At 41.6% G+C, this 20,662-nt stretch overlaps 1 protein-coding gene across 9 annotated transcripts in view; it reads right to left on the bottom strand.

Moving 5' to 3' along the window:
* The window catches only part of LOC141559139 (KRAB domain-containing protein 5-like), a 129,243-nt gene that overhangs the window by 90,254 nt on the left and 18,327 nt on the right, over nucleotides 1-20,662 (bottom strand). The window contains exons 1-7 of one of the 9 annotated variants that reach the window (XM_074297260.1): nucleotides 18,752-19,014; nucleotides 17,874-17,923; nucleotides 15,321-15,473; nucleotides 12,994-13,068; nucleotides 8,387-8,513; nucleotides 6,377-6,472; nucleotides 2,782-4,726 (exon numbers count right to left, since the gene is read on the bottom strand). The exons of 1 other annotated variant lie outside the window; for it this stretch is intronic. In XM_074297260.1, the coding sequence (XP_074153361.1) occupies nucleotides 3,615-4,726; nucleotides 6,377-6,472; nucleotides 8,387-8,513; nucleotides 12,994-13,068; nucleotides 15,321-15,362 (1,452 nt within the window). In that variant the 5' untranslated portion in view covers nucleotides 15,363-15,473; nucleotides 17,874-17,923; nucleotides 18,752-19,014 and the 3' untranslated portion in view covers nucleotides 2,782-3,614. Of the gene's footprint in view, nucleotides 1-2,781; nucleotides 4,727-6,376; nucleotides 6,473-8,386; nucleotides 8,514-12,993; nucleotides 13,069-15,320; nucleotides 15,474-17,873; nucleotides 17,924-18,751; nucleotides 19,015-19,132; nucleotides 19,326-20,662 lie in introns of those variants that run through there. 7 more of the 9 variants (XM_074297261.1, XM_074297267.1, XM_074297262.1 and 4 more) reach the window with 7 other exon arrangements.

Consider the following 20,662-nt stretch of genomic DNA (forward strand, 5'->3'; position numbering starts at 1 on the left):
ACTGCCATATAATTCAGTGAATAGCCAGAAAGACCCTAAATAATTGCCATAGTAATTATAGAAATCTCACAGAGGGAGGAGTCCAAAAGTCTCTTTGCATACATTAATGCAATTTTGCTCAAGTTTTGATTTACTGCTCAGGACTGAGCCGCCTTCTTAAACCTGTGTGCAAGGCTTGTGTTCTTGAATATCGGCCTGAATAAGCAAGGCCATGTACTAGTCACTGTGTCCCTGCTAGGACTGTTACCTCCTTACTAGGGATTTCTCTGGTGGGGGCCCCACAAGGCTGTGTCATGGTCAGTGGAATAAGTTCCTAGACACAGACAAGGTGATTTTTTTGGACCTGGTCCTTGAATGAGCGCTCACCCTCACCTACCTGGCTTTCATCCTCTTGACAAGGATTTCAGCCATTGGGAGCCACACCAAGTGGGAAAGACCTAAGTCTAGAGTGAGAAGCTGCCAGAGAAGGACCAGAGAGTGGCTGGCAGCTTGGTGGCTGCAGATAAGTTTAGGGCAGCTGCTTGGTTCTAATGCTGGAGGCAGCTCTCAGTGATGGAGTCAGGTTATGTGGCTGGGCAGGTGCAAAGAGCAGTTTTTAGTTGTTCAATGACAACATACCAAGAGGTCTCTGGGAGAGATGTGAGTGGGGGGCTCGCTCCTGGGTTGTTTAACATTTTTCCAATGGCTTGAACAGTGAAGGATTCTAGGAGAGCAAGAATGATACAGAATGAAACCTCCATTTCATACACATGGCTGATGTGAGATTTCTTTTGGTTGACTCTGCACATTTATTCCAAGAGTTTGCTTTGTTTTTCCTTTTTCCACTAAGTGAGGAATGTAAAGGAGAGAAAATAAATACCTGTCAATTGAAAAAAGAATCAAAATATAAAAGATGAATGTACTTTTAAAAATTTTTATAATTATAACATTTTCTTTGGCAGTACATATGCATAGGTAATTTTTTTTTTTTTTTTTTTACATTATCCACTGTACTCCCTTCTGTTCCAAGTTTTTCTCCTCCTTCCTTCCACCCCCTCCCCTGGATGGTGGGCATTCCCATACATATTAAATATCTTATAGTATATCTTAAGTACAATATATATGCGCAGAACTGAATTTTGTTGTTGTTGTTGTTGCAAAGGAAGGATTGTATTCACAAGGTAAAAATAATCTGGGAAGAGAAACAAAACAAAAAAACAATGCTCACAGTTTACACTCATTTCCCAGTGTTCCTTTTCTGGATGTAGCTGATTCTGTCCGTCCTTGATCAATTGGAACTGGATTAGCTCTTCTTCATGTTGAAGATATCCACTTCCATCAGAATACATCCTCATACAGTATCATTGTTGAAGTGTATAGTGATCCCCTAGTTCTGCTCGTTTCCCTCAGCATCAGTTCCTGTAGGTCTCTCCAAGCCTCTCTGTATTCCTCCTTCTGGTCATTTCTTACAGAACAATAATATTCCATAACATTCATATACCATAATTTACCCAGCCATTCTTCAATGGACGGACATCCAAGGATGAATGTACTTTTGTAAAGGTTCACTGAGGGATCTGCCACAGAAATGAGGATGGAGGCCTGGTAGCTGGGTATGACATCACCGCTGCCACAGAAGTGGAAGGAGCATCATCATTCCCTGGTGCCTATTTGGCACCACAAGCCAATGCCAGGCAGTGAATTAAGAAAAGGAACAAGGCTTCCTCTCAGGACTTCTCTCTAGTGGCCTGCTTCCAGCTGCCCCAGGCTGTAGCAGTAGTTAACAGTCCAGGGCCCTGTGCAGAAAATAGTATCTGTACCCCCAAATGATCTGGCCTATCAACGAGCCAAAACCATGGCTATCTCTTCGCAGTTTCCTGACAGAACAGTTCCCATAGTAGAAGACCCCAGGGAACTGTCAGTTGGCCCCACTGGCATGGCCTTAGTATACCTGGTTCTGTCATTTGTCAAGGGACTCAGGGGATTGCTGATAAAGCATTTTCTGAAGTTCCTCTGCCAGGATAATTTACATCGCTCATAGTTCTCATAAGAGAATTGTAGAAGAAGAAAAGAGCCAGCTTCACAGGAAGGGAGAATACTGATAGGTGGACAGCCAGAACACTCTACAAGTGCCCTTGAGGTGGTGGGAAAATGTAGGGAAGGACTCCTTCATATGGGATGGATCCTCTGAGGGGAACTTATGTGAGACACAGGCAAGAGCCCCACAGGATGGACAGACAGACAGCATTTACACTGCTGGAAGGAATTTCAAATTGAAGAGATCATTGACCAGACCAGGCTTTCTGACTATTTCAGGGAGTCACAGAGTATATAGTTTATCTTGATTTTGCTCACTTCAGTCTATCTCCATTCATTTACATATCCCCATGCTTCTCCAAATTCTTCCTAGCCACTGTTTCTTTTTTTTTTTTTTTTTTTTTCCCCTGAGGCTGGGGCTAAGTGACTTGCCCCGGGTCACACAGCTAGGATGTGTTAAGTGTCTGAGACCAGATTTGAACTCCGGTCCTCCTGAATTCAGGACTGGTGCTCTATCCACTGCACCTAGCTGCCCCTAGCCACTGTTTCTTATGGCACAATATTCCAATATGTTCATGAACCTTAATATCTTCTGCACTGAGAAGCACCCATTTTCTATTTTGCATCTATATAGCTTTTCCTACCACTCCTCAAATATACAAACCAAAACAATGCAATGATTAGTTTAGTGAAGTTAGAACCATTTCTCCCTCATTTCCTTAGAGGTGAGGCCTTGCTATAGGGTCTCTATCTCACAAAGTATAGGCACTTGATAACTTTTTAATAAACCCAAATATCAAATGGCTTTTCAGAAGAGTTGGATCAATTCATAGCTACATAAGCATCGGGCTGCCGTAATTCCATATACAGAGCCCTCAAGGCTATGTCCAGCCTTTGGAGTCATCTCTGCCGATTTGGTGGATGAAAGCTGAAACTTCAGAGTTGAAATCTTTCTTAAAAGTATCTTAACAAAAATTTTCTGTCTGAACAAATATAGCAAGAAACCTATTTCATTAGTTGCATAGGAGTTGTGTATTTAGGAATGATGTGCAAGTTTCCTGTTTCAACAGGATGTAGATTTAGAATTTCTTCTATCTCTCCAAACTGCCAATAACCAGAAGGTTTGAAGTCTCTTGAGTTATTGGGCTGAATCTGAAGCTGAGGATCCAGCAAGAAGTGGCAATGAGTAGGGCTCACCTTCAAGCTCCACTTTGGGCTCTCAAACCAGTTAGAGTTGGAAGAGATCCTAATCCTAATCTAAATGCACCAAAACCTGTGAAGTTAAATTGCTTTGCTGAGACCACAGAAGTACAGAACCCAGAATTTAACCCTTGTCGTCAGAGTCCCAATCTACTAATGTTTCCATTTCACCATACTGCCTATCAAGTAGGTGATCAGGTTGAAAAGGAGGATCCAATATACTTTTAAAGCTATCTCCTATCCCTAGTCATCTTTTATTTTCCTTTCCTCATCTTCTCTATAAGGTTCTAGCTGTAAAAGGCTAATTATGGAAGGCATTATCAACACCCTATATTTTCCCAATGATCTGGATCCCAATGAATCCAGTTTTTTCCTTATTTTAATACCTTTTCATTTCCTCACAGATCTGGCAAGAAACAATCAGATTTTTCTATTAAACCCTTTCCATATTCCTTACATTCATAAGGTTTCTCACCACTGTGGATTCTCTGATGTCCATTAAGACTTCTCTTATATCTAAAAGCCTTTCCACACTGATTACATTCATAAGGTTTCTCTCCAGTGTGGATTCTCTGATGTATAGTGAATGATTCCTTATACCTGAAAGCCTTTCCACACTGGTTACATTCATAAGGTTTCTCTCCAGTGTGGATTCTCTGATGTACTGTAAGTTTTCCCTTTCTTCTAAAAGTCTTTCCACACTGCTTACATTCATAAGATCTCTCTTCAGTGTGGATTCTCTGATGTTCACTAAGAGATTCCCTTCGTATAAAAGCTTTTCCACATTGGTTACATGCATAAGGTTTTTCTCCAGTGTGGATTCTCTGATGTCGAGTTAGATTTTGCCTTTTTTGAAAATGCTTTCCACATTGGTTACATCCATAAGGTTTCTCACCAGTGTGAATTCTCTGATGTACAGTAAGATGTCCCTTATAGCTAAACGTCTTTCCACATTGGTTACATTCATAAAGTTTCTCACCAGTGTGGATTCTGTGATGTATAGTAAGAGCTTTCTTAATGCTAAAAGTCTTTCCACACTGGTTACATTCATAGGGTTTTTCTCCAGTGTGGATTCTCTGATGTATAGTCAGATCCTGCCTTTTTTTAAAACCCTTTCCACATTGATTACATTCATAAGGTTTCTCTCCAGTGTGAATTCTTTGATGTACAGTAAGAGTTCCCTTTTCTCTAAAAGTTTTTCCACAATGGTTACATTCATAAGGTTTCTCTCCAGTGTGAATTCTCTGATGCACAGTAAGTTGTCCCCTTTCTCTAAAAGTCTTTTCACAAAGGTTACATTCATAAAGTTTTTCTCCAGTGTGAATTCTTTGATGAAGAGTAAGAGATTGCTTTTTTTTAAAACTTTTTCCACACTGGTTACATTTGTTAGGTTTTTCTGAATTATGTAATTTCTCATGTGTAGCTTGGATTTCATTCCTAACGAAGTCACAGGGACTCATGAATCTTTGCTTGTGAGTACTTTCCGTCATTTCAAGTTGGATCTCTCGCTCTGAAAAAAAATAATAAAATAAGAAAAATAGCCAATACAAACAGTATAACACACTACACACACACACACACACACACACACACACACACACACACACACACATATATCATTTCCCCCCATCACTAGAATAGAAACTCAGGTATTTACTATGTCCCCAAAGAGAAAATGTTAAATGTACAGAAATCAATCCCTTAAAAATCTCATTAGCTCACATCTCAAGGATGTAAAATTATGGACAATCAACAAACTTGCATATTTTCAGAAGTTTTCTTTCAACCAAATCTAAACTTAATAGAAAATTTAACCTATAAGAGCAAATATCAAAGAACAGTATTAAGGAACTCAACATGGAGAAATTGTTTAAACAAGGATAACTAGTTTGTTTGTTTTTTTCTTTATGTTTAAGATTCACATCAATAGGGTAACTCATCTACACCCAGGAAGAAAACTAGAAAATTGAGTGTAATTCACAACATAGCATTTTCACTCTTTTTGTTGTTGTTTGCTTACATTTTATTTTGCTTCTCTTTTTTTTTTTCTTTGTGTGACATGATAATTGGATAAATATGTATACATAGATTGGATTGAACATATATTTCTACTATGTTTAACATATATTAAACTACTTGCCATTTAAGGGAGGGGTTGGAGGAAGGGAGGGAAAATTGGAACACAGGGTTTTGCAAGAGCTAATGTTGAATAATTATCCACTGTTTTGAAGAATGAAAAGCTTTAATAAAAACAAACAAAACCCCCCAACAGGGTAGCTCTAAAAAAGTTTCCCAGAGTTAAGGTAAAAATAGTAATGAAATTCAGAGGAAGAATAGACACAGAGACAATAGAGGGGGGAGGAGGGCTCGTAGTTCTACTCACATAGGGAATGAGTTCAATAAGCAACACTCCATATGTACCATGAAGGGCAGAGCACCCCTGAGTGGCGAGGGATGGGCTGATAGAGAAGCAACATGTGAGGGAAGAAGGAAAAGGAGGGAATCCTTCGGTGGGGGAAGTTTAAGTAATAGTAAGGTAAATTATAAAGCAGATTTTAATTTAAGAGTCAGCTTGTACAGAGAGGCATGTTTATGTATATGAAGGAGCAGAGGTGTTTATGAGTGTAAGTATGTTTGGATATATCTACATATGTATACATAAATATATCTCTTAACTATAGCTTGCTGGAGAGTAGGAGGGATGAAAGGGGAAAAAATAATGTAAATGAGGTGCTCAACACCAAAGAACAATTTACAAGGAAGTAAAGAACAAATGGAGAGTCATGAATATAATTTCTTCTACTTAGATACTGGCAATTCATTATTATATATTTTGAATCCTCCCTGATGTTCTATTAGGCACATGACAATGTTCTCTTTTGTTTTACTTTATTTTGTTTTACATTCCTTTTCTGTTTTTCTTTTTTTCTTGCTGTTTTTTTCAAATAAAATAATTTTTTAAAAAACAACATTATCTGGCTCTTCATTCTTGCAGGAGTGATGGCAAGCTACTATAAAACTATGGTCAGTAGGAATGCACAGTAGAGCCCATCATGAAATCATCATGGGAGACCCTGAACAGACCCTAAAGAGCTACTCATTGAAATGCGGAGGTTATTTTTTACCACAAGTCTCATATCCCTGCTTTCATGCCACTCACCTAGAGAGCATCTCCTCAGGCCTTCTTGGTCCAGCAACCAGGGAGCCTCCCTTTGCTTAAAATAAGAGATCATATCTTCTCTGGAAACTGGAAGCCCTGAGGATGGAAATCAGGTTATCATGAAGGAAAGAAACTTGAAATATATTTCTATTTAGAGAATGGATTGAGGATCCAGAGTTGCTCCCTTTGGAGATTTACCAATTATTGAAACATATATGAGTCTATGGTCACCTCCTAATGCTTGTAATGCAAGAAACCCATAATAGGGTTTGTCACATTATCCTGTTGTATGACTTTTTTTGAGAAAAGAGTTAAATGCTCTTCCCTCACCTGTTACCCTATTAGGTTCCATGCTGGCAGAAACTGTTGAAATCCAATTCCAGTAGTGAATTTAAGGGTGTGTAAGTCACCGGCCAGGTGGAGAGAAGTTCGATATGAATGCTTCAGATTTTATTGATCAGAAATGATGAACAGAACCAGCTACACCCAGAGAAAGAACACTGGGAAATGAATGTGGACTACTTGCATTTTTGTTTTTCTTCCCACATTATTTTTAACCTTTCTGAATCTGATTTTTCTTGTGCAACAAGATAACTGTACAAACATGTACACATATATTGTATTTAAGATATACTATAACATGTTTAACATGTTTGAGACTGCCTGCCATCTAAGAAAGGGGGTTGAGGGAAGGAAGGGAAAAGTTGGAACAGAAGTGAGTGCAAGGGACAATAATGAAAAATTACCCGTGCATATGTTCTGTCAATAAAAAGCTATGATGAAAAAAAAAAAAGAGAGAGAGAGGAAAAAAAAAAAAAAAACACATTTTATTGATCAGAGAGGCAAATATATATACCTCCAATGCTTACAGACTTGATATAAAATCCATTCTTTGATATTCCTATCAAACTGTCCTGTTCCTATCTACTGAGATGTAAATGGTTAAGTCTGGATCTTGGTTACTTAGACAGAGATATAAATAGTTAAGATACACATAAGAGTAAAATTATCAGGCCAATGTCTTCAAATACCTTTCTCCCAAATGCCTTTAGTCTCCCTGTGAGCTGTTTTTCCTGTCCCTTTAAACTATCGAATAGTAGAGTTTGCATTTTGTTTCAGTTGACAGACTTCTTATCATTATATTAAAAAGTATATCTCTGGTATTCAACAAGAAAAGGGAGGGTGGTGAGCCAAATAAATTACTGTAAGATTCAAGACCTGGAAGGGACTCTTACCTCCTGGCACTCTACAGCATACCTGGGTAAATTGGGTCATTGAGCCTGATGTAAAATTGTGCTATTCATATTTCTATGTGTTCTCTATCTGGATGCAAATAACATCTTTCTACATTTCTGCTTTTTCATCAATTTGGATATTTAGAATAGTCAAAATAACTTATTTACTGGAAGATTTTCTTAAACAATATTGTTGTTGATGTATTGTAAAGAAAGCACAAAGTCCAGCACCTGGCAAACAGCAGATGAAAAGAAATGCTTATTTCCTTCCATTCCTTGCTTAACATGTGCTGGAATTTGAGAGTAATAGGAAGGGAAGATTCAGGACAAATTTCAGGACAAATTTCCTATACTAGAAACAACTATGAGCTTTGGGCTACAAATTGATGCTTATTAAAAAGAAGACTATTCCAAATCCCAGCCCCATACCAAAGAGGAACAGGTTGTCAGGAATAGCTGCAGGAGTAATTTTCATAGCTTTGCTAGACTAATCTGTGTCCAGGTAGAGGTCAGCCAAAATAATCTGAGACTAGTTCCTTATGTGACATGCTTCCACATTGGTTTGATTTCTGACTTAAGCTTCCTAAACCTGCTAAGAGACAGCTTCAGGAGCAATACACCCTCAGTTTTTTATCATAAAAAGCAGAGACATACAGGAGGACTCTGTTGCTTGGACACAGCAGACTGGTACTTTCTCAATTCTGATACACCCCCAAATCCTACACCCAAGGAAATGAAGATATGCCTTTTGAGTTACCCAGGAAAATGTCCTTACCCAGAGAGAGCAGGTTCTGAGCATTCTCCAGCATGACCTCCTTGTACAACTTCTTCTGAAGATGGTCCAAGAGGCCCCACTCCTCTTGGGTGAAGTCCACAGCCACATCCCTGAATGTCACCAAGTCCTAAAGCACCAAAATCATGAGAAATAGAATTGAAAGTCACTTCAAAATTAAAAAATCCAACCAACTCTCCCCAATTTTCAGGAGGAAACTCAAGCACAGAAGGGATTGGCTCAAAGCTCATGCCATTTCTGAGTCGGTCAGCTCCTGCAAACCATGGTAATTAGCAATTGTATTGAAATTTGGGGAAAGTGTTTTATAGAATCAGCTGAAGTGAAGCTGAAAAAATGTCTTATCATTGAATGCATTTCATTGTGGAATCAGGAAGAGTTTGTGTTTTATTTGTGAGGTAGATGGTTCTGTGGAGAGCAAGAGGGTGATGGGAAGTTTGTTTCTCAGCAGACGGGATTTAACTGATATATATTATATATATATTTAACTAATTTATTTTTTTAAATTTTATTTATAAGGTTTTTTTGACAGTACATATGCATGAGTAATTTTTTTTTATAACATTATCCCTTGTATTCATTTTTCCAAAGTATTCCCTCCCTCCCTCTACTCCCTTCCCTAGATGACAGGCAATCCCATACATTTTACTTGTGTTACAATATAACCTAGATACAATATATGTGTGTAAATCCCATTTTCTTGTTGCACATTAGGTATTAGATTCTGACGGTATAAGTACCCTGGGTAGATAGACAGTAGTGCTAACAGTTTACATTCACTTCCTAGTGTTCCTTCTCTGGGTGTAGCTGTTTCTGTCCATCATTGATCAACTGGAAGTGAGTTGGATCTTCTTTATGTTGAAGATATCCACTTCCATCAGAATACATCTTCATACAGCATTGAAGTGTACAGCAATCTTCTGGTTCTATTCATTTCACTCAGCATCAGTTGATGTAAGTTTCTCCAAGTTTCTCTATATTCCTCCTGCTGGTCATTTCTTACAGAGCAATAATATTCCATAATCTTCATATACCACAATTTACCCAACCATTCTCCAACTGATGGACATCCATTCATCTTCCAGTTTCTAGCCACTATGAAAAGAGCTGCCACAAACATTTTGGTACATACAGGTCCCTTTTCCCTCCTAATTGATATATTCTAAAGAAAATTCTATAAAGACTTTGTGAGAAGCTGGCAAGTACAGCATGCTCTGGGGGGAAAAAAACAAATGAAACAAAATTGTTGCTTCCCTAAGGTCACTCTGGGTATGATATTGATATGGGCAAAATAGCTACTGCCTTTATTTGTAATTGCTTTCATTTGTGTAAAGCATATCTTTTTAAACTTTATTATTTCACTACAGAGAAACAAAATGACTAGAAAGGAGGCTTCCTTCATTAATTAAAAATGAATTCATGGATAAAATATTGCCAGTTTCTTTATGAGAAATGTTTTATAAAGATGCCTAGAAATCTATTATCTTGGGATAACAAGAATCATGAAAATAAGTTAAGAACCCAATAGATAGAGCATATATAGGAGAAAGTAGCCAGATTAGAGAATATCCTGATACTTGGGAGGTGTCATCTATATTTCCAACCTGCTACATATAAATCATTTTGGATTCTTCTTGAAACATGTGATTTAGAGTCTGATGTGGACTTTGAGCTTTCTCACTTCTTTTGTCAGGAAGAACCCAACCTGCTATTATCAGGAATGAAATATAATGAAAAAGAGTCCCAAAGGATGGGAGGGAGTCTCCAGGGTTCTAATATGGGGGCCAGGAGAAAACCTTTAGGAGTGGATCCCCACCAGACATCTGAAAGTTGTCCATAGAACAGAAGAGAAAAACAAGGAAGAAGTGATGGTCAAAAAGGAGAAGACATGCCCCAGGACCACTTTCTATATATATATATGGGTTTGCACACAATCAGGACTGACAACAAAGGCCAAAAGGTGGGCTCTCATGCTGGGCCCACCCTGGCCTAGGATTGTCTCATGAAGGGTAGGGTATCATGTGACGCCTCTCATGGTGACACTCTCATTCATGGGAGGGTTGCAGCAGTATGTCTACATCATCAGGCTGGCCCCTAAGAAAGCACAAGCCTCCATGGGATACATTCTTGTCACTCAAGAACGGGGCTGGCAATTGTCACATGGAAAACCCTCTTGGGCCTGGGTTCTTGGACAAATAGCAAAATGGGAGACCAGTTCTACACTAAAGTCTGTCTGGGAGGGAAATATGTGTTCATGTGATGGACTCTGTAACTGTTGCCAGGGAAATGTTAGATTTATACAATGTTACTTGTTGGAATTGTATCATCAGTGATTGCCTGAATACTGAAATTGAAAGTCAGGCTGTGTTTGTGGTCACTAGAGCTCACATATCAATGTTTCCTGACAAAAGTGAGAAATGTATTGTACTGAAACTGATCATATGTTCACTATATAATAGAAAAGAAGGAAACAGACCTTAGTCTCGTTAGAAAAAAGAGAAGTATCAGGTAAGTCACATTAGGTATCACTCTGTGGGTTTCAAATTATAGCGTCATCAGCCTCTCTTGCAACGTCCATGTCTAATGTACAAAACAGTGTACTAGGAGCTAGATATAGAGAAGAACTAGCTAGGAATGGCTCAATGGGTATTACCCGACAAGCTAAGGTAGATGACCAATTGTATCAGATGATAAAAGACTTAAGGGAAGTGTCATTGGAAATAGGAGCAGAAGTAGAGTTATTGAAACTCCAAGCTCAATGGCAATGTGACTACCGATATACAAAGGTTTGTGTAACCCTTTTGCTGTATCATCATACATGACAAGATTGGGGCACTATCAAGAGTGCATTTGAATGGTTTATTTCTCAATAACACAATTGAAGGGGACATAGGAAGTTTATATAACTTAGCCTCTGACATAAAGCTTCTCATGAAGATTTGAATCCAGATAAAATGCTGAAAAAATCATTCATTGGTTTGATAATACTTCTTCACGGTGGTTAAAATTCAAATCATGGATTTCCCTGTGTGTTAGTATGCTGTTACTGCTTTGTTGCTGCCCTGTAATATTAGGATGCTTTCATAGAGCTTTCTCCACCATCCTTTCAGAGGTTGCAGCTCAAGAAAGGACTTTTTATCTCAAAGATAAAAAGGGGGAATTGCAAGGTTATGGGACTCTACCAAGAGGAGTACAGAGGCCACCTCGACCTTTGGTGCACAATAAGTTTTCTGCATGTTGCAGAAATACCTTGTTGAGCAAGGAGCACTCATGGGTGTCATGGGAAAGGGATGGGCCTGAGGGTCACAGCCAGTGCCCCGTGAGCAGACATGCCTTGACATGGCCTCTGGCCTGTGAGCGGGCTGCTGGAATGGCTGGATCATCTCTCCTCCCATTGGCAGATACCATGCACACACAAAGCCCACGAGCTGCTTCTCTGAATGGGGATTAAGGATTGCCTACTCTTCACTTGCTGATCATGCTTGCAAAAATGCACATCAACAAGGCTGTGCAGCATAATGGACTGGAGCTCTTTTCAGAGTCTATGAATCTCCCACATCATTCATCTCACCTCTGAGATCAAAGGGCTCTTATACTTGGAACTCTCAATCAAGATGGCAGCAACAAATAGTGACTCTGTCCTTCCTATAGCTAACTCTATAGTTAAATATAGTATGTGTAAATACACACAGAGAAAAGAGAGAGAGAGAGAAAGTATAGCTAACTATAACTAAGTTTGGTTTGCTAAACTCCTTTGTTTCTAGACTGTCAGTCAATGGAATAATCCACCATTTTCCTTTAATGGAGCCTTCCAAATTCTTTCCCTGGGTAACCCTATTGCTCTTTCAGCACTATTTCATATTTTCCCCTGCTGTCTCATATTTTATCTCTTCATTTTCTCTATAATCTCTTCTCCTAAATAAGCCTACCTTTTGGCAAAGAGAATGGCCTTTGTGAATTTGTGACATGATTATTTCTAATTAGCAAGTGCTACCCTGACTTCCTCATGGTCTGTGCCTAATCCACACTTCACTTTTTCTTTTCTTTGTTTTATATTTTCACTTGTGAACAATGGGAATTTATTATGATGTACCACCCCAACATTTAAACTAGCAGTTGCTTAACCTTGGAAGCTTAAATAACTACTTAGATAATAATTATCTAACAGGTAATAATAATTAATAGTAATAATAATAATAACTTAGATAAAAGTACAATGAAATCCCTGTGGCCAGAAAGGGAAAACTGCTATTTCACCAGAGCCTGCATGACTTAACTCACCTGACCTCCAAGACAACCCCAGACATGCTCTAGGCCCTGGGCTCTACTCCTTGCACACAAAAGATAAGCACAAAGGCCAGATCCTGCACCCAATCCCTGTGCAAACACCCTGTTGGGCCCATCACTGAAAGCTCCCTGTTCTCTCAGGCCTCAAGTGGTTGTTTTTCAGTCAGCTCCCTCTTTAACTCCCTGGAACATCTGGGGTAGCATGAGGTCTTAAGACATTCTGTCAATCCCCAGATAAGGAGCTAAGGACTAACTTTTTGTTTCTTTGCTTAATATGACAAAGACCTTGTAAGCTAGAGACTTACTTTGGAAGAGAATGGAAGAACGGACAGGCCCTCTTTCATTTCAGGGGAGCAGGCCCATGCTGATGTTCCAGGGCCCTGGAATCAAACAGTTTCAGTCTTAGTATATGTCCTCTACTGACTCATTTCCCCATAAGTGATTGTAGAGTCTGGTAAAATCCTCCGGAGGTAATAAGTACCACCTCTGGTTTTGTTTTGAGCCTGGGCATCAGGTGAGAATGGGTTGGGAACGTCAGATATGACAGTGATCCCTCTTTCAGGGTGTCCCTAAGATGTCAAGAGACACATCTGTTTCTATAACACGGGAAAATAACATCTCCCCCTGGTCCCTTTAGACCACCTTTTGAGTCATTTTCAGGAAGGATTTAAAGATAGTGTTGACTGTTTATCAGACTAAGTCTAGTAATAATATAAGTCTAAATTGATCCTGTTCTGTCAAAAGGAGTGGCCAAGGGAAAGTCAGTCAGCCTCTACATCTGGTATTATAATGTATTGACTGTGTAATTTATAGTAAGTTAGTTTATCTCTGCCCAGTTTTCTGATTTGCAAAAAGAAATAATTGTTATCAGGATCACATGATGGCAAAGGCACTTAGCATAAAGTAATGCTATGATTGGAAAGAACTGCTTCACATTTGATTTTTTTTCTTTAAGATATGTTATTTGAGGTGTGATAGTAAAAGTAATTTCATTGAGTATGAACCACTACATAGAATTCCCAATCCCTCTATTTTTGTCCGCCTGCATTTTGAATTTCCTTCACAGGCTAATTGCGCACTGTTTCAAAGTCTGATTCTTTTTGTGCAGCAAAACAACTGTTTGGACATGTATGCATATGCTGTATTTAACTTATACTTTAACATATTGAACATGTATTGGCCGACCTGCCATCTGGGGGAGGGGGTTGGTGGAAGGAGGGGAAAAGTTGGAACAAAAAGTTTTGCAACTGTCAATGCTGAAAAATTACCCATGCATATATCTTGTAAATTAAAAGCTATATAATAATAAAATAAATAAATAAAGTAATTTCAAACTAAAGGGATAGCCAAATTGTCACCTCTTTGCACTGACTGTTAAGAGAGGATTTGGGAGCTTAGGGAAAAACAGAAAAAGACTCTGGCTCAAAAAAAAAAAAAAAAAAAAAAAAGGAGCTATGAGACAATCACTATTAAATGCTAGAATTGTGAGTTTGTTTCCTTTAAACACAAGAGCTTAGAAATTTGTGTGCAAATATTAAACCATTACTACTAGAAATTTAAATCTCTATTGATTTGAAGATAAAAAATTAGGTTGTTGGGGCAGCTAGGTGGCACAATGGATAGAGCACCAGCCTTGAATTCAGGAGGACCTGAGTTCAAATCTGGTCTCAGACACTTAACACTTCCTAGCTGTGTGACCCTGGGCAAGTCACTTAACCCCAGCGTGGGGGGGGGGGGGGAAGATTAGGTTGTTGGAGCAGCTAGGTGGTTCAGTGGTTAGAGCACCAGCTCTGAAGTCAGGAGCACCTGAGGTCAAAGGTGATTTTAGATACTTAAACTTCTTAGCTGTGTGACTCTGGGACTTAACCTCAATTGCCTCAGGAAAAAAAAAAAAAAGTTGTTAAAAACAAAGTTCTAGTGGGTTACCTTAGGGGGTCACATGGTTGTATCCCCTAATTTGGCCTAGTTATCTATCACTTTATTTGTGTAGGAAATAAAGTCCTTAAAGGTTTTCAAAATAATGTAAGAACAATCGATACAATTGTCTGTGAGACCTATATTGTTTATTGAGACTACAGTTGACATCTTTACCATTTGTCTGTACTATGCATCCTGTGACACAAACATGTTTCCTTCCATGAAAAGCTACTGGACAGTCTATATTGACTTCTCTACATCTTAGACTTAAAAAAAAAAAGGGAAGCAAATGTAAGACATCAAAAACAAGTCACACAGAAAAAAGAGCAAGCAAAAGTTGTATTACAAGTGCCACCAGAGTACCAGAACGCCAATACACAGCAGCCTGGACATAAGACTTCAAGAAACCTTTTAAGTAGAAGTAAAGAGACCAGAGATGACTCTGATAAGTGTGTGCCCCACAAATGTACTTTCTGCTCTTCTCATCACAGCCTTGCATTGTCAAAAGTTCCTTTCCCAGATAAAAGCAGTTATCTTATCTTAAAGGAGAGAAACATGTACAAAAATGTTCGTAGTGGCCTTCTTCATAGTGACAAGAAACTGGAAACTGAGGGAGAAGGGTTGAATAAGTTATGGGATATGAATTTTATGGGATATTATTACGCTGTAAGAAACGACCAGCAGGATAATTTCAGAGAGGCCTGGAGAGACTTACAGGAACTGATGCTGAGTGAAGTGAATAGGACCAAGAGAACATTGTACACAGCAACAAGAAGATTATATGATGATCAATTCTGACGGACGTAGCTCTGTTCCACAATGAGATGATTCAGGGCAATTCCAATGATCTTGTGATGCAGAGAGCCACCTACACCCAGAGAGAAGATTATGGATACTGAGTATGGATCACAACATAGCATTTTCACTCTTTTTGTTGTTGTTTGCTTGCATTTTATTTTCTTTCTAAATTTTTTCCTCTTGTGATTTGATTTTCTTGTGTACTAAAATAATTATTTAAATATGTATGTTTATATTGGGCTTAAAATCATGTTTAAAATATATTGGATTACTTGGTATTTAGGGCAGGGAATGGGGGAAAAATTGGAACACAAGGATTTTGTGAGCAATGTTGAAAAATTATCCATGCATGTTTTAAAAATAAAAAGCTTCAATAAAAAAGAAATAAAAAAATAAAAATTGAGTGAATAAATCAGTTCCATAAATGTAATGGAAGACTCTTGCATTGAACTCATATTAGCAAAAAACCTGACCAAGATTCCAGAGGAACAATAATAATGAAATATGCTGTCTACAACTTACCGATGGAAGACTGGTACAGACTGAGAAACAGTTTTTAGGATATAGTGGTGGGATTTTTTCCCCATGAGATTAATGGTACATTGTGGGTAATGGATATGGTTTTATTTGTGTTCTCAGTGGAGCAGAGAGTGAAGGGAGAGAAAGGAGATCTCTTGGTTGACATATATGTGTGTACATATATAAGAACTCTGATGAATGCAATGATCAACCAATCCTGAGGACTCATTGTGATACGCTTTTCTATGTCTTGATAAAGAGGCGATTCTCAGAGTACAGACAGAGATATAATGTTCCTCAGAAATTTTGTTTAGCTTGACTATATACATTCTTATGAAAGGTGGTTAAATTTTTTGTGTGTTTTTTTTTTTTTTTTTTTTTTGCTTTCTCAATGGAAGAAAATGGCAGAAAGGAGAACAGAGAAGCATAATTTTTGTTGTTAAAAACAAAATTTGAATTAAAAAATAAAATAAATCAATATTCTCACTTACTTTATACACTCAATTTCCAGATCTTCCTGAATACATAAATAAAAATAAAATGGGGACAATGAAATTTAGTTTATAGGTTTTGTTGTGAGATCTCAGTGTTATTGGTATGATGCTTAACTCAAGTGTCTGCCACTTAGTAGGTACTTCATGTCTATCCTTTCCCTGCTACATCAGTTTTGTTTATTTATAACCTGACAAAGTTGAACCAGCAGCAGACTTACAGAGTGGGCAGAGGCTCCCGGTGCCTCCCTTCAGGCAGGATTCTGAGGGGCTCTGGACAAAGCACGGAGGCTGCCTGGAGGCCTCAGGATCCACCCTTGGGGACCCTGCAGATGTGACAGGTTGCCCAAGGTGCCCCATCGCCACCGCCTGCTCTGCTGACAAGATGGCCGCCCCCATGGAAGCCAGAGGAGCCTTGTGCACTCAGGCTGAAGAACTGCTTCCTGACTGAATGTCCTCTCTGTGCTGTGCTCAGATAAGTCTCCCTTTACTGGTAGGAGGAGCGAGCAGGATCTGACTGTGGCCCAACATCCCAACTAAGCACTGCCGGGGGTCAGCGCCGTCCGAGAACCTCTTCCAGGTCACACCCGGAGCTGCTGGAGGCGACAGCAGGGTCCCAGCTTCCCAGAAACGCCCCGAGACTCACTGACTTCTTGCTGCTGTTCTCATGGTCTCTGCCAGTGGCTGGCGCTCTGCCTGGGGTAACCCCAATAACACCACCAGGAAGCAGGGCCTGTCATGCTGGAGCCCGGGAAGCCCAGGGGCAAGGAGGAGAATCCCAGGAGCCGCTTTGAAACAGCAGAGATCGGGCCCTGGGGCGGGAGAGGTCTGGGAGACATCAGGGTCTCCACCATCCCCAGGAGGGGCTTGTGCCCTGGGGACAGAGGACACCACTGGGGAAGCCGCCAGAGCTCTGCTCCAGGTCTGGGCTGACAAGGGTGAAAGGTGAAGGGAGAAGGGAGAAGGGCTTTCCTGGACCTCCAGTTGTTATAAAGGGAGAGCCTGGCTGAAGGGAGGGGTGTGTGTGTGTGTGTGTGTGTGTGTGTGTGTATGTGTGGTGTGTGTGTGGTGTGTGTGCTTCCCATGCCAGGCAGGCATTCAGACAGCACAGACACGACCCCTGGGGAACAAAGAATGACAAGTGAGGAGGTCGTCCCTGTCAGTCATTTGGAAAGACAAGGAACTTAAAACACAGGGAGGACACACTATGGCTAGGTGGGTGAGGGGGAGGAGGAGGAGGAGGAGGAGGAGCAGGAAGAGGAGGAGGAGGGGGAGCAGGAGGAGGAGGAGGAGGAGGAGGAGGAGGGCGGCAGGGCGGCAGTGTGGTTCCTACTGTGCTGGGGCTGAGACTGACTTTGGTAAAGACACAACCCACAAGTGCGGCAGCGCCAGCGTCACCCCCTCGTGTCTCCGGACACCCGTGACCGCTGCCGGGGCAGCTGTGCGTGGAGGGCACTCACCTGAGCAGGCGCCAGGCTCCCGGGGCCCATCCCCGCCGGCTCCAGGCTCCCTGTGGCACAGAAAAGTAACCGAGGTGACTCGCGCTGTACCGGCCCCCCCACGGGCCCCGGTCTCGGCCCTCCCGGCCCTGCGCCCAGCCTTTCTGGGCCCCCAAGGGAGCAGCTACCCAGGGCTGAAGGATGGAGGTCACCGCCCCCAAGGCTAGAATTCTTGGCTTGTCAGAGCCGGGAGAGCAGCAGGAGCCTCCCAGAGAGTCCAGACAAAATGCAGGCTGGGACTGGGCTCGGGGGCCAGGGGAGCGGGGGGCGGTGTCCCGGCAGGGACGTCAGGGCCGCTGGAGGGGGCCAGCTGAGCCTGGGGAGGCAGGAAGTCCCCGGGGGCCCCTGGGAGCTGGGGAGCACTGCGGGGCCGCTCGGGGGGAGCCTGGGCTGGGAGCCCTAAAGGGCAAGTGCAGCCAGGGGCCGCAAGCCTGGGACCAAGAGCCACGGATTCATTGAAGGGGAGCAGGAAAGAGCGTCGGCCCCGGGGCCAAGGTGGGCTCCCGGCGGTGGGGAGGCGGGATCCTTAAAGCGTTGGCTCTGAAGGAGGATCTGAATCTCTCAGCAAGAGGTGGGCCCAGGGAGACAAGACCCCCGGGTCCTGCTCAGAAGGCTGAGATCAGGGCTCCCGGGTTCCGAGGGATAAAGTCTGAGGTCTGGGAGGGAAATCTGCGCAGGGGAAGCCGCGAGTTGGGGCGCATATCCCGCAGCGAGGCTTAAGGGGTGCTTCTGGTAGAGCTGAAAGATACCCTGCCAGAGATCAGAGGAGGGGGAGGAGACCCAGGCCCGGGGGCAGCGCGCGGAAGCAGCCAGGGTGGGGGGCGCGGGCTCCGACCTACCCGGGAGCTGCACGCACGGTTCTGGCTTCAGAAGTCAAAGCGATCGGAGCTCCCCGGGAAAAGGAGAGAGCCCGGAGAGCCGGGAGAGAGCCGGGAGAGAGCCCAGAGAGAGCCGGGAGAGAGCCGGGAGCTCCTAGGGGAGGGAGGAGGGCCTGGCTTCCAGATTGCTGCTCCAAGTCTTCCGGCTTCCCGCCAACCCGCTCAGGAAGGGTCTTCCTGTTCCTCAGAGCCCCGCCCAGTCCATCCTGCAGGAGGCTGGAGCCTTCTCGCCTCCCGAGCAGAGTCTGCAGGCCCCGCCCCCGGCCAATTGTCGTTCCGCCCCCGGCTCCTCCCAGGGGCCCCAGTCCTTCCCCCGCCCCCTTTCCCGATCTTCTCCCTCCTCTCTGCTTTGCTTCTTTAAGTCCTCCTTGGAGCTCCTTCCCTTGGCTCTCCGTGGGTCACAGACGCCTCCACATTTTCCCACCTTATCTTTCAATCTTTCTTGTCATCATATCATCTTTTTATGGACTTTGTATCCTATCCTCGAGGCGACAGAGAGTTATTGGAGTGAAGAGATTATCAATGTAGAAGCTTCCTGGAAAGATTGGACAGAGGCTTGATTCAAAGCATGGCCCGAGGAAAATGGGAGAAGAACCCCACTTGTAATTCAGATGCTGTGTGAATGAAGCTGTCTTAGAACAGATACAGTGCTTAGAGGAACGACCAAATTTGGCCGACATGAGAGTTCAGAGCTAGTACAGACTTGAGAAAAGTGAGGTTAGGAATTTTGGTGACTGGAGGAATGATGGTAGTCTCAAGTAAGGAAGTTTGGAAGAGGGGAAAGGTCATAGGTTTTGTTGTGGACATGGGGAGTTTGAGATGCCCATCGGCTAGCGAATTCAAAATGTTTGACAGATAGTTGGATGTGGGCAACAGGATATTAGGCTGCATCCCACAGATTTTTGGTATATTACCTCATTGATGTAAGTTTTAAAATGAAGTTATTTTTTCTATTATTTGCTGATCTAATTACCTCCACTTTAGTATTTTTTACACTTATAAAGCTGCTTTTCAGCTTTCATCTTTGTAACACATTGAGTCCCAAGTTATTTGACTTCCTCCCTCTCCACCTCTCCTCCCCAATGTGACAAGCCATGTGTGATATAGATTTTTTTTTCTTTTTCTTTTTTTCCCTGAGGCTGGGGTTAAGTGACTTGCCCAGGGTCACACAGCTAGGAAGTATTAAGTGTCTGAGACCAGATTTGAACTCTGGTCCTCCTGAGTTCAGGGCTGGTGCTCTATCCATTGCACCACCTAGCTGCCCCCTGTGATATAGATTTTACATATGCAATCATGGTCCACATTATTCCACATCACACTGTGAAAGAATCAGAACCAAAGCTCTTCATTTAAAAATGCCTGATGGGCCAATTCTCAGACAAAGAAATTGAAACTATTTCTAACCATATGAAAAGATGCTCCAAGTCATTATTAATCAGAGAAACGCACATTAAGACAACTCTGAGATAGCACTACACACCTGTCAGATTGGCTAGAATGACAGGGAAAGATAATGTGCAATGTTGGAGGGGATGGTGGAAAACAAGGACACTGATACATTGTTGGTGGAGTTGTGAATGCATCCAGCCATTCTGGAGAATGATTTGGAACTATGCTCAAAAAGTTATCAAACTGTATATACTCTTTAACCCAGCAGTGTTATTTTTTTCACTAACATTCCCCCCAAATAAAAGTAAAACACAGCAATGATTATTTTAATATAGCTAGAACCTATTTTCCCCTCATTTCCTTACAACTTGCCTTGCCTTGCTGTAGGATGTGTCACAAAGTATGGGCATTTGATCACCTTTTAATGAATCCTAAAACCTTTTCAGGAGATTTGGGTAAATTTATATTTACATATACATTGCA

This window comes from Sminthopsis crassicaudata, chromosome 2, assembly GCF_048593235.1.
Source record: "Sminthopsis crassicaudata isolate SCR6 chromosome 2, ASM4859323v1, whole genome shotgun sequence".
Classification (NCBI taxonomy): domain Eukaryota; kingdom Metazoa; phylum Chordata; class Mammalia; order Dasyuromorphia; family Dasyuridae; genus Sminthopsis; species Sminthopsis crassicaudata.